The sequence below is a fragment of the Falco peregrinus genome, chromosome 2 (assembly GCF_023634155.1).
Source record: "Falco peregrinus isolate bFalPer1 chromosome 2, bFalPer1.pri, whole genome shotgun sequence".
Lineage (NCBI taxonomy): Eukaryota > Metazoa > Chordata > Aves > Falconiformes > Falconidae > Falco > Falco peregrinus.
The window spans coordinates 50,940,579-50,954,153 of NC_073722.1; the positions used below are offsets into that span (position 1 = coordinate 50,940,579).

Sequence of the window (13,575 nt, forward strand, 5' to 3'; positions counted from 1 at the left end):
GGAGATGAACGCTATGTTTGGCTGGGTGAACTGTTTTTTAACATGAGCCCCAGTGAACCTGAAAGGTAAAATAATGAGGAACCTTTTGAGTTAAAACCTCAATGTAAGTGACCACAAGTGACTTCAGGGTTAGTAACATTATTCCTATTTTCTCCTGTATATACACTCAGAAACAAGGTTTCAATGTGACATTTTAAAAACTGAAGAGCCTTAACAGTATCCCACCACTTTTCAAAATGGCAACTATAGATGCTGGAGTACCTTAATCTGTAGAAGGTATCTACTGTTAATACAAATTTATTTTTTCTGTGTAACAAAAATACCTGCTGGCTGCTTTGCTGCTTAGCTGACTTTCTGACCTCTGTCTTTAAGCCTTCCCTAATTTGAAACTCATCACAGGTTATGATTTCCTATATCATTGTTCTCTGGTGATATCCATTCCCATATCTTTTATTTTCTGTTGACATAACTAAGTCAAACATGCACCGTCTGCAATTGTTAGCTCGTATTTGCTGAGCTGTTCTTTGTCCTGTCTTTTCCTTCCTCTTACGGCTGCCTATACTGTTTCTTATACTATCTTATCCTACATAGTACATTTAGGCCTAAGAGCTGAGGTTAAATGGTAGGTATAAAACCAGGTCTAGCATGTCTGCAGCTCAAACCTTGAGTAACAAAAGTTTACCTGGGGAATGAAATATACGGTATATTCTGGGTAAACTGTGGGTTCATAGTGAAAACTAGTAACACTGGGGAAGAAAATTAACAGATTGAAAGATACTAAAGTGATTCTTCTCAAATGCTTTTAGGTTAAATAATATATTCTGAAAAGTAATTTTTTTTCTATGGTAAGGTGGGAGCTATATGTTAATTTCTTTTATTCCTGGATCATTTTGTCTCTGAGGTGTCATCAGTTGAATTTTCAGTACTACATTGAAATGAATATTCATCACCGAGTTACAGCTTTTGAAAGATCTGCAGGGAAAAAGAAAAAAGAAAAAAACAAACCACCACCAACCACCACAGTGAAACACCTTTTCTTCCTCCTTTCTGCAGCTCTGAACATGCACGGCTCCCTCTGGTTAGCAAACCAGCACACAGCATCCCTGTGCTCCTGGGCACGGTCTCTGAGCTCTTCTGGTGTCCCCACAGGTACCAGTGGGACCAGGGAGCCTACCGAGAGTTCAACACAAGTGTAAGAGTTTGCACGGTTGGGACCTGCAGGAACAACGAGAAAAATAACATTGCACTGGTTTCATGGCATACTTGAGCTGGTGGCAAGAGTAATGGCTCAGGTACTCCTTTGTGGAAGCGAAGATGCTGGAACTCATCACAGCTGGTTGTTACCCTTTGGAAGGTGGAGCGGTGACAAAGCAGCTTCAGGCTGCTGTGAGCAGAGCTGCAGATAAGCAGTGTAAACTGAGTCTTCAAGCACCCTACAAGTGCAGAAAAAACCCTGCACAATATCAGGGAAACGGGCAAAATGGCATTACAGAAAAAGTGAAATTGTGTGGGTATCAGACACCAGACCCTGGGAGTTTAGGTATTAAAGGTGAAACATGGGGTAAATTACAGCTTTTACCGCTGAATAGCATGGTTTTAAAAATCCGATAGATAAAATGGAGTGACTAAAATAAGGTGGCGCTCTTGGCTGACAAGCAACATTCTCCTTAAGAGATATGTTTTAAAAGACATCTCAATGTGGTGTAGAATGATACTACAATAAATTGCACAAAGGATTTGCTACAAACAAGGGGAAACTCAAAGGGTGAGTCTGGGATGGTGCAACTAAACCCTACTGAAAGCCCAAGAGACAGAGCCTCTGTGTGGCCCTCGGCTCCTGCTGCTCCCACTGCAACCAGTGAAATGCTGTCGATGGCACATGCACTATTTATTTAGAAATAAAATTGCCATGACGTTAAGAACACTGCTGATTTTGTTAAAAATCTTAACACAAATTCTTTATGTTCTGTCTCAATAATGATAGATGGAATTTTGGGCTCAGTGGGTAATAAAAAGGCTGCATTTAGTGCCACACAGTGGTAAAAAGAAATAATTTCAGTGAGGATGGGTATTACAAAGCAATGTAGAGGAAACGTTTTAGATGCTAATGGAAAAGGAAAAGGAAACATACATTTCAAAAAAATTAGGACACCCCAATCAATCGGTGGCAGGTGTCACCTAAATTTCCTCACCTGAGATGGTTTATACCACTAGCTAGCTGGGTAGACAATATATGAAATTTACCTCTGTAATTTATAATCAACTTCCTTTGCAATAAGGAGAACACTTTTCTCATTTACAGCCTTGACAAAACAGTGAGTGATGTGATACTGGAATCTGCCAGCCCTGGCAAGTGATGAGCTGCACAGCAGCCATCGGGCAGGGGCATACTGGATTAGAGCTGTAAAGGTATCTCAAACAACTGAAATAATATGGAGTAATCTCTGAAAAAAAGGCTAATTTGGGAAGAATTTTGCACATCTTCATGACTAGTAGGTAGTGCAGAGAAATATTACTGTTGTACTACTGTTGCCCATACAGCAAGTCATGTTACTTATGCAAGCATAATATCTGTGGTGCAGTCCATCTCCAGCCACCCAGGAACTCAGCAACCCTCTGAGTGTTGTTCAGCACGACTGTGTGCCACAGGGATTTGGGGACTAGAAGGCAGACCCTCACTCAAAACGGTGGGTTGCAAGAGCTCAGTCTGTAGCAGTGCTGGAGTGGGGACAAATCCCTGCTGTCCCTTTTGGCAGGGGACAGCCATGCTCACGCACACACATAAACATGCTTCCTCATTTTTGAGCGATCTCTTGCACACACTGATACTGGTTTATGAAGTCTGTCGGAGAATGAGAATAACTGATCATTTCTTTGTTGTAGGTCTGTGCTAAGCTGGGAAGCTGTTCTCAGCAAGGTGCCAGGGAGAAGGCATGAATGTGGGCAGCACTCACTAGTTTTTGGTTGCATGTTAAGCATGGTCTGTGACCGCAGGCTAACAGCACCTGTTGCAGTGCCATTTGCAGCTGCACCAGTGGCTGCTTTGACTCACAGCAGTTGTGGCTCTAACGCTTTTTGGGTGGGGGATCCCTCCATGGGTGTCTGTGCCAGGTGCAGTGCTGGTGTGTACACCAGCCACGTGTAGTGTGGGGGGGATGGGAGACTCTGAAGACTTACTGGGGCTGGACAACCCTGGTGAGGACAGAGCCACATTCACCAAGCAGTGCCTGGCCCCTGGAATGCGGTTGCTCGATCTGACACAACAGTGCCAGGGCACAGAAGAGCCTTTCCCAAAGCGGCTGGCAGTCGCGTCCATTAAAGTGCGTTGGGGTGCTGTGCGCTTGGTATTAGCAATCAAGTTTTAAGTGGTGTTTAGTTGGTACAGCTAAACCAAGGGACTGAAGGTGGCTAGATAAAAGGACACCTGCAATGATTAAAACAGGCTGAAGTAATCTAATGAGCCCAAACTTTTCCCAGCAGGTTTCCCAGAAGATCTCGCACTTAAAAATGTGTGATCATACACAGCTATGAATGGGTCAGATCTGTGGTTTAACTTCAGACTCAGAAAACACAGTGACACTAAGATCTTGTTCCAGCTCCAGGTACACAACTGTGGTCACTCAGCTCATTGTACCAGGCTTCAGGAGGAAGAGGAAAATGTTTTTGCAGTTAAAGCAGTGCTCTGCACCTACAGAGCCCTTGTTCGTACATCTGCTGTGCTGGGCGATCTGCCGGGGCCTCCAGTCGGAGCTGAAGTGCTGCGAAGCAGCAGCGTGCAGCTGCACAGGGAGCTGCGGCACCTCTACCTGCACAGCACGTTTGTGCTTGCAGCAGCACAGGGAATGACTTGGCTCTTGGCATAAGATAGGAACAGCACCAAACGGGGCTGTTCTGAAGACAAAGGAACTAAAATGGATGTTTTTGCAGTCCGGACTGGGATGCTCACCTGCAAAGTGCTTCAGACTACAGATTGATTCAGTCTTGCTCCAGCTGCAGAGTCACAGCTGCTGTCTGTTGCCTGCTCCAAAGCAAGCTCTTCCACTTCTCTGCACAGACATTTTTCAGGTAAAGAAGCAATAATTGCTGCCATTAGCCTTGTTTCAGGCAAAAATATTATGACTTGCTATTTGAGAGGGTATTTAAATTTGTTTTAAATAAAACGGTTATAGTGTACAACCCTACCTACCTTGCCAATGGTGCAGCAATATCATTATACTGGTACAGAAGCCTTCTCATGTTATAGAAAGTAAATATATGTGAGCTGGGTGAAATGGTTCACCAGCACATAAAACTGCACAGAATCCTCCATGCAGTGGAAAAAAAAAAAAAAAAAAAGTGTTTGGGTTTGCTATGTCTTTTTAACCAAGAAGGATCCTACATGGCAGCCCTGCAACAACTGCACAGGTGAGAGCACTAAACAGGCTGGATGGCTGCCCAGGGGAGCTGGATCCCATCCAGCCCTGGTGGCACACACATGGATTTAGGCTGCAGCCTTTGTCAGCTGAAGCTCAACAGGCTGCATCCCAGAGATGGTGCTGTGTAAAAGCAGCCTCTAGCTGATTCCTGGCTCTAGCAGCACTTACCCTTGTGCATCCTCTGCACTGAGATGAATATTGAGACTTTTGGTTAAGAACAGAATTTTAAAAAGCAGAGAAAGAGAGAAACTACTCAATGTGAGTTAGTAGGAGCTGTTAAGCCCAGGTTTTTCCACAAAGGAGCAGAAATTAACATTCAAGACAGGGAATTAAGCACAGTAGGATTTATTTTTACAGCCCAGCATGCTTGTAAACTGCATGGCAGCACATGGAAGGAGCGAAGGGATCCATACCACAAGCATATGGAGCACAGGCAAAGGCTTCTGAGAGCGTTTTGACAATTACTTGGCTGCTTTCTGCTCAAAATATTTGTGACAGCAGCAAGTCAGAGTGGCCACAAAGATGACAAATTCCTTGAAGTCTATTTGAGAATCACCGTTTTCATCCAGGTTCTTGAAGACTTTATCAATAGCATCCTTGTCCTTCGCTGACTGGAAAAGGAAAAGAGCAGATTGAAGTGAGAGGTGGCACAAGCCCCCATGCAGCAATATCACTGCCTGCACCCTGGACAAGGCCTGGTGGGGCTCCGAGCCCTCGCCGAGGCCAGGTGTATGTGTCTGGGGACTGTGAGGCTGGCACCAGCTCGGGTGCATTGTACCTTTCTGTGGGAGATTGCAATCGAGTTGCTTTTGAGGGGGATGATGGAGGTGTAACGGTTCCTGCACGCAGCCCTGCTGTTAGCCTGCCTAGCGTAACAGGTTATCATGTTTCTGTTAGTGAAACCTTTTGGGTTTTTTTCTTCTCTTTGCATGCTTTATGCATTAAAATCTCTGGGTATCAAGCCATGAGTTCCTTCGAACTGTATTTGGCTGAGACAACTGCTCAGCGCCCAGTGTGGGACGTGGGGCTGCTGTGCCTCCACCTCCCCATCTCGGTGGGAGCTACCTGTTTCCTCCTCCAGCTGCCTGGAAAACACACCCTTCCCATGGGAACTCATGCTGCTGCTGGCCTCAGGCCCAGGCTGGGGGCTCTGGGTGACAGCAGGACCAGGGATGAGTCCCAGCATCCTCATGGCATGGGCGCAGACCCACATCTGCCCACCACCTGCACAGCGGCAGCGAGCACAGCAGACCCCGGCCCCGAAAGCATGTGCTTCTGGGTTTATTACACGTGAGAGCTGTGGTCATGCACCGGCATGGAAAGGCATGTTTTCTAAGTTTAAAACAACGTGTCATAATTAAAGCTGTGTAATGCGAAGCCCTGAGGACATTACCCAGCTGAGCTGAATGCCACGCATTCCCCATCTGCTCCTTTGGAAAGGCTCGGCTGGAGCTTGGGCAGTTTGCAGTTTTGCAAAGCAATGCTTTCCTGGAGCAAATGTCAAATTTAAGCTTCATTAAATACCGCCACCCCAGCAAAGATGCAAACAGCCTCAAAAGTGCTTTCAGAGCTGCCTCTGGCCTCGGTGCCCAGCACAAGCTGCTCGCAGGAGCCAACATCTGGGGAGGCAGCTCCTGAAGCAAGCATGATGCTAAGCTTCAGTTACGGCAGCGAAAAATAGCAGAACTATCTTTCTAAGTTGTCATAATTCTGATGGACTGAATGAACCAGTACAACTCGATACTGATGCTAAGCAAGGCACCATCCAAGTAAAAATAGTTTTTAAAAAAAACTTTTGCCAAAAAATATATATGAAAAAGTAGGTTTTCTCTAAAGTAGCTTACAGGAGGGCTTTCTGGCTGGAGTCCTGGCACTGATTATCTCCAGTGATTTTAGAAAACGTAGTTTTAAAAATAAGCAGGTGATGGCAGTAGAGACTTATCCAATATAGGAAACAACCCTGTGGATTTTGTTGACTCTAAACAAAAAATAAATCTGGTATTATACGAGATAGGCATTATATAAACTTTGGAAAAATTTCCACACATTTACAATAATTACTACCTTAATTGAAATCTGAAAGCACTTCTTGATCATGTTCTAATTAAATTTCTCATTCTGTGATTTCATGTTTCACTTTAAACATAGGCACGTTTAAAATCACTAAAAATTGAACCAGTTCCCTAGATTTGAGTGATGAATATGTCTGGAAGGTTTTGTTCCTTTTCACTTTGCAAATTACAACCCTTTTTAATTTTTTAAGCAAATATTTAAAATTATTTAGTGAAACAGATGAACTAGTTTTAGCCTCTGAATTACTTCTGAAATGCACACTTGGGAATTATTTTTTGGAAACTCTTTATAACTGAGTCCAGTCCTTCAGTCCTGTGGTATGGATTTATTCCTGCCTCTAACTGATTCAGGCCCTTTCCAGATAGTTGTGAGCTGTGTCAGCAATGACCAATTTTAAGGCCAGAAATATACATGAGTATTTGAAAGACTCTGTTTCCCAGAACATTGTTACAAATAAAAAAATATCAATATAAATGTTAGGAATAGGCAGATTAAACTTTTTTTCTGAAATCAGACTAATGTTCTCAGTTTCTTTCTTGCAGTTATTAGTCTGCAAGACAGGACATTTTTGGTTTAAATTCAAGTAATGGCATAAATTGTTATTTTGTGCTTTTGGGGTTTTGTTTATTTTTTTCTTTTTAGAATAGGTAAAATGGGAAAGAGACGGAGACTAGAACATAAGAGGACATGCAGCTAATTATCTTCCTAGAAAATTCGAGTTTTCCCAGCAGTTTCAGAAGAGAAGTAGAGCCAATGTGGGGAACTGGAAAAGGTGGTGCCTGGCCAGTAAACGTAGTCAGAAATGAACTTTAGCACATCGTCCCATTTGGCCGCTGTCTAGCACAGTGGCTCCCCAGCCTTACATAGACCAAATGTCAAGCTTCTGGGGGATTTCCATGTGCCCTGAGAACTGAGGTTTTGTTGTGGGTGTTTGCTATAGGTAACACACATCTCCATGATCAGGAGGAACAGGATGCTTCCTGTGGTGCTGTTGGGTCACAACCACGAATGTGTTTTACAGAGTTTTTTTCAGAGATATTTTCCTCTATTCCCCCAGAGCCATCCAGGTTCTCATTCTGAGTATTGCATCTGCATTTCATTTCTGAACTGTAAACCCAGTAGGCGTGGATTTCAAACAGTGATTTCATATAGCTTGCATAGAAACATATTTATTTGTATCAAGTGCCCTGAAATGGTTGTTAAAAAATTGAATTATGCGGGATACAAAAAGTGGTAGCCACATTTGGAACATTTGGTTCTAGCCTTTGCATTTAAGAACAATAGCTGTACATCTAGATAAACATTGCTCCTGTGTGGAAAGAACAAGACATTTAAAGGTGTTTTCTGGATTTTTAGTGAAGGGAAGCAGACAAAAAAAATTGAAAATGAAAAGCGTTTTGTCTCCCAGGCAGCTAAACACTGGAGTATTTACTGTAAGATGTTAAGCATTCTGAAGACCTGCTAAGAGTTACTGTTTATATATATATAACCTACTTAAATGCACCTGATGATCACACACAAATCTATGTTGTAAAATACTTTTTCAGGTCTTTCTTTTAGTATTAAAGACAAATGCAAAACTGTTCATACTGAGTTCATCTGTTTTTCTCATTTATGCGTAAATCTGATGAGCATACTGAGTATGTAGTTTAAATTCCTAGAGAAAGTAAGTGTATAATTATTTGCAATCAAGATCTTCAATTGGCAACAACACAACTACCTTCACAGCAGTTGTGACATGATGTGAGCTGATAAATCTAGGGATAAACAGAAGTAGGTGAATTCTGAAGGTGAAACCCAGTCTATTTCAAAGCCATTGTCCTGAAAACTCGACCGGTGAGTGTGCTAAACAGGGAATGGCCCTGAATATTAGAATCAGTTTCACACAGCATACGCAAAGGCTTTTTTATTCATTTTTTTTCTACACACAGTTGCGTATTTCCAGATGTAATTTCCCCTATAATGCACTAAAAGCTGTATCTGCAGGCAGCCCTTACATCAGCTACACAGAAACGATACCGTGCTGTTCTCTTACCGAGAGGAAGTTTGGGAGCTCTTTTTCCAGAAGCATCTTTAGTTCTGCTTTGGTGAGGGTTTGCCTGTTGCCATCAGCCTTTGCATATTTGTCAAAGACAGCAATGGTCATTCCCATCGCGGTTTCCAGCTGAGACATGTTGCTGCTGGAGTCTGGCTTTCTTCTGAACAGTAACAGCCTCAGGGCTCTCTCAGAGGATGGTGACTGGTCTTATTCTGGGATCCTTTATGCAACTGTCCATCCAATCAATGGTTGCACACCAGAGGGACAGTTATGCCTTAGCAAACATCCGTATCTGAGCACTGCTTGGAGTACATGCCTCTGTGCTGACAGCTATTCAAAACTCAAGCTTTATCACTCTGGTGTGGCTGGTAGAACCAGTTGCTCACCAGTAGAAAACAGCCTCTCCTTCAAGATACACAGTGTGCCCAACGAAAATCAGATTTTGGTACTGGCTGTTTGCTCAAGAAGCAGATTTGTTCCTTCAGATATCCCCATCTGAGCAGGGAGCGGATAGCCCAGCTTCAGCAGAGTATCTGCTAGCTTGCTCAGGAGGAAGGGAAACATCTCCTTCCTCACTACCGCAGGGGCTCTGCCTGGTGCTGCCTGTGCTGAGCCCAGAGCAGGCACAGACTGCCCTCTCTGCCGTGCAGAGGACCTTGTGGCAGACCAGATGGCTCACTAGCACACAATGGGGTTGAAACTCACTGGATGAAAAGTAGAGGTCTGCCGTGCAGAGGGCTTAGTCCCCCTGGGTTTGCACTCCCTCCATAGTGGATATCTGAAACAGGTCTGATAAACCAGCTTCTCTCCAGGGCTGGTAAAGCAAGCCTTGCAGATCTGCTACACAAAGAACTTGCTCAGATGGGGATATCTGATGGAATAAATCTGATAGCTTGAGCAAACAGCCAGTAGCAAAGTCCACCTTGATCTGCAGTGAAATAAATTGTTATTGACCCTACGCAGCATCAAACCTTGCAATAAAATGGGCTGTACTGAAACCAAAAGGTCACTTTGAAATCCTGTGGTCCTCTGTGGCTGTTGATGAACTTTGTGATTTGCTTGAAAACTGTGGTCCCTCACCATTAAAACACCAGGGACACTGGGACCCACACCTACTCACAAGAGAGCTGCCTGAGGGTCTGTGCAGGGAGCTGAGCCGTACATGGACAGTGTTAGCTCAGGTGGTGGAAGCTGATCAGCTACAGCTATGCTAACTTTTGAACAAGTCAAAATTTCTGGCCAAGCAGCAGGGTAACTTGGGGGCTACCCTACACCTGGAGGAGCTCACTTAAGGTGAGTTACATCTACACTAGAGTCTTCAGAGCAGACACAGTCTAACAAATTCTTTGGGGGAACCTATCAAAACTAGGGCATCATGCATGAATAATCCTGGTGGACCCCAGGGTGATGTGTTCTCTGTAGAAGACCCTGACTACAGATTCCCAAAATTAAACCTGCGTTTGGATGTTTTTGGACATAGCTCTGCATGCTTGAAGATGCTTCCACTCATGTTATGCTGTAGACAGGTTAGCAAAAAATTGTTTTTAATTGAGAAAAAAATTTTCAAATTAAACTTCTTTCTCCCGGATGTCTGTAGCTGCCTGTTCCCCAGGCAAAATCTGTCCAACATCTACAACATGTCAGAGCAAGACTACACATCACAAGTACACAGAAAACTAGTACTTTTCTGAAACAAAACACCCATGATTTTTCATCTTACATTCTCCAACATGGGACTTTGCATTTCCCAGAGAATCATGGCAACAGCTAAGGCTGTACACTTTATTTAAACAGTTCATAAGCACTATTTCTTCCCGTGACTTTAACCCCATGGTATAATCGCCACTGATGTGCATGAACTGGATAAGGATTTTAATTAAATTTTGAAGTTTTCGCATTAAAGAATATGTGGAAACCTGTGGGGTTACTTCAGAAGAAGGAATAAGAAAAGAGCAAACAACTCGCCCTTGTTAGCTAAGGACAACATCTGGTGTTTGCATACACACACAATAGCAGTTGCTGGCGTGTCAAGTGCCAGGAACTTTTCTTTGTCCTCTTCCGGCATATAGCTGTAACATGAATATTAAACATGACCATTAAAGAAAAATCAATTCCTCCCTCTAAAGTAAAATTTATCAAAGTAAAACGTATACTTCAAGCATTTTCATGACTTTGAATCATGGACGTTGGTATTAGTTATACAGACGGAAAAACCAGTGCCCCGAAAAGGCAGAGGGGTAGATCATCAGCTTCAGCCAACAGAATGTATCAGTATGCCCGCACCTTTGCCATCAACCTGGCAGAAAAGGTGCCCTCATTCTTGACCTATTTTCCTCTGCAAGCTCAGGTGACACGCAGTTTTTGAGAAGACAGCTTCAAAAGTATTAAAACACAAAATAAACCACGGGGCTTGAACTTCCACAAACTGTTAAGGTCACCATGGTACACTGTCACTTTTTTTTTTTTTTGGTGTTAATGTGTCATATTTGTATTCATGCATGTGCACATGCATCAGTGCTGCTCAGACTTTGCAATTCACACTTTCTATATTGTCTAAATATTTTCTTACGATTTGTGTTTCATTAAAAATAGCAGTTCTCTGCACAAGGCATGGACTATTATTACGAGTGTTTGCAAAACCAAAGCAGAGTACAAATAGGAGGCACACACAGGAAAGCAAGCGGTGTTTTGATGCCAACACATCTGTCCATCTCCCCGGTGAGACAAGCCATTTTCTGTGGGCTTGTTTAAATTTTATATTATTATTTTAATGTAAACAAGATCCATTATTTGCTTCTTTCAGGTTTCTTTCTTCCAAGCATGGTATAGGCAACAGCTTGGGTGCGTATTTACTGAGGGTTTATACAGAATTAGGTCTTGTTGTTCCTAACTTGGGCCAAAAGTTTAAAATATTTATGTGATACAAATGCGGACTGTCACTTACGTAATTCTCAAAAACCATTCAGATATAATCAAATTTTGTGGCATTTGGCCAGATGTTCAGGCTTACATGAGATTTGTGTGACCTTGTGCTGATTTTCTCCTAGAGAATAAATTTTATCCTGTGCTCTTTGCAGCAGGGTCTGCTTTGGAAAAGTCTGAATAAATACATTTATCAGCTCTGCTCTGAAGAGCCTGATGTGTCACAGCCAGCTGAATGGGATAGCTGGAATGGTAAACTTCTTATCACTCCTTACAGCTTATTCCAAAAGGTACAGGAAGTTTCCTGAGAAGGACCTTTTGACAGTTTCCACAAATCTCTTATGTATCTGAATGGAAGAAGCACAGGAGGAAGAAAACACAACCTGAAATAATGAATTTGCTGTTGTTCTTAAGTTGTATCTTGGCAGCAGTGTGAAAAGCATTTTATTTTTCTTTTAACAAGAGGGTAACCTCTGAACCATAAACAAGCATTGCATGCTCCACACAGAGATAAAATTATCAAAACCCTCAAATTTTCCAGTGTCCTGGGTTGTTTGTTGAAGTATCAACACACTTTATGAAGAGCAATGTTTTCCTTTGCACTGCTTCTGAAAACTTGCTCTGAGTCTGATTAACAGTTTATAAAGGTCATTTCATTTCTGCAATGCATGGTAAATTTATTTACCTTTAGTGATTAAATGACACCATTACTACACTCTTTTGCAAAACACAGAAAGATTAGACTAAACAGGCACTGATGAGGCACAGACAGGAGTAGTACAAGCACTGTGTCATGTTCAGTGACACACTGTATAGGTTCTGCTAGTTATAAATTTATAGGTATTCATGATTTTGTTATCAATTACTTCTCAAAATATCCATAAAATGTATTTCACAAATGTCATTGATAAGCTCACGTACTGTCTAAGTAAAGTTTAAAAGCAGCTACAAGGGAGAGGGCCAAGGTCAGCTAAGCGGCTGCGTGACTTTCTGAGCCGAGAGTTGGGGTGACAGCACCCTTCTCTGGCAAAGCTGTGCCATGGGAAACAGACTTTCATCATCATGTATTGACTCTACTCAAACACATTTATTAGCACACTAGACATAGCCAGATTAGACCGTAAAACCAATGAATATATTACAGCCAATAAATTAATATTTGCAATGTAAATACTTCTGTCTGGTTTTCAATCCTCGATTGAATAATTTCCTGGATGCTAGTCTTTACAGGGGTTTTATACTTCAGTTTGAAGGTTTATGACATTAAAGCTTACAGGACTATTTTTTTTTTTTAATTATTGTAATGATAGAAAGAGAGCTCACACCCTAAGGCAACTGAATATTGTCCAGTTAAGTGCTGTAGTCATGATGTTTAAGTACCGTGATTCCTCAGCCAGTCTTGCACAAGCAGCCCAGCTGTCAATTGCTCTACCTTAATGCTTGTAAAATCCTACTTAGATATAAGCCAGTCCTGCTGAGCTGGGGTCAGCACCATAAAAAGTTGTTCTGTGGCATGGTTGGAAAGACCAGGGGAAAAGGACAAAGAAAAAAGGACAAAGGAAAAAAGAAAAAGAAAAGAAAATAATAAAAAGGAAAAGGAAAAAAGGAAACGAGCTGTGAGAGAGTATGGTTGTTTTGTAAACTTCAAAAGAGATTAAGTGAACCTTTTAAGGGAAGTTCTATTTGTTTGAGAGATGTAATGATATGCAAGAATGATCGATTGAGCCAATTCCAAGAAAGCTTTCAAAAGACCTTTGTATGCAAAAAGGAATATTTTGGCGGTGTTAAGTTCTCATGAACTAAGCAATACTCCCTTTTCCTTTATTGCACAAAAACATTTTCTCAGAAGGGAGGAATCCCTAAGAGAAAGTTGTCTCATATGGAGTGTCCATGCAGGCAACCCAGCAAGAAAAAACCTTTGCATCCCCCCATATTTTTTTTTTTTTCATTTTAAAATAGTAGTTTATGCATATTTTGAAGAAATGAGAAGAGCTGACCTGCTATCACAGAATTATGTGTAAAGTGAGGTGATACCCATATACATGGTCAGGAAGATTTACAAGGCAATTTGATCCAGAAAGTAACAGTGGGGCACAGTGCAAGCGACAAGAAGACGGGCTTCTTCAG

The 13,575-nt window shown here is 42.2% G+C and overlaps 1 protein-coding gene across 1 annotated transcript; it reads right to left on the reverse strand.

Moving 5' to 3' along the window:
* Positions 1–4,746: 4,746 nt before the first annotated feature.
* Positions 4,747–9,147, reverse strand: S100P (S100 calcium binding protein P). Its single transcript, XM_005243075.3, has 2 exons — positions 8,524–9,147; positions 4,747–5,026 (listed from the first exon to the last, which is right to left on the reverse strand). The coding sequence occupies exons 1-2, from the start codon at positions 8,659–8,661 to the stop codon at positions 4,877–4,879; spliced, it is 288 nt and encodes a 95-aa protein (XP_005243132.1). The 5' UTR covers positions 8,662–9,147; the 3' UTR covers positions 4,747–4,876.
* Between the last annotated feature and the right edge of the window lie 4,428 nt (positions 9,148–13,575).

What these genes read in the sequence shown, in the direction of transcription:
- S100P (XM_005243075.3), bottom strand. Translation starts at nt 8,661, where the DNA reads ATGTCTCAGCTGGAAACCGCGATGGGAATGACCATTGCTGTCTTTGAC. An exon ending in AGCTCCCAAACTTCCTCTCG is followed by an intron (nt 5,027 to 8,523) that starts GTAAGAGAACAG and finishes TTCCTTTTCCAG; the next exon opens with TCAGCGAAGGACAAGGATGC.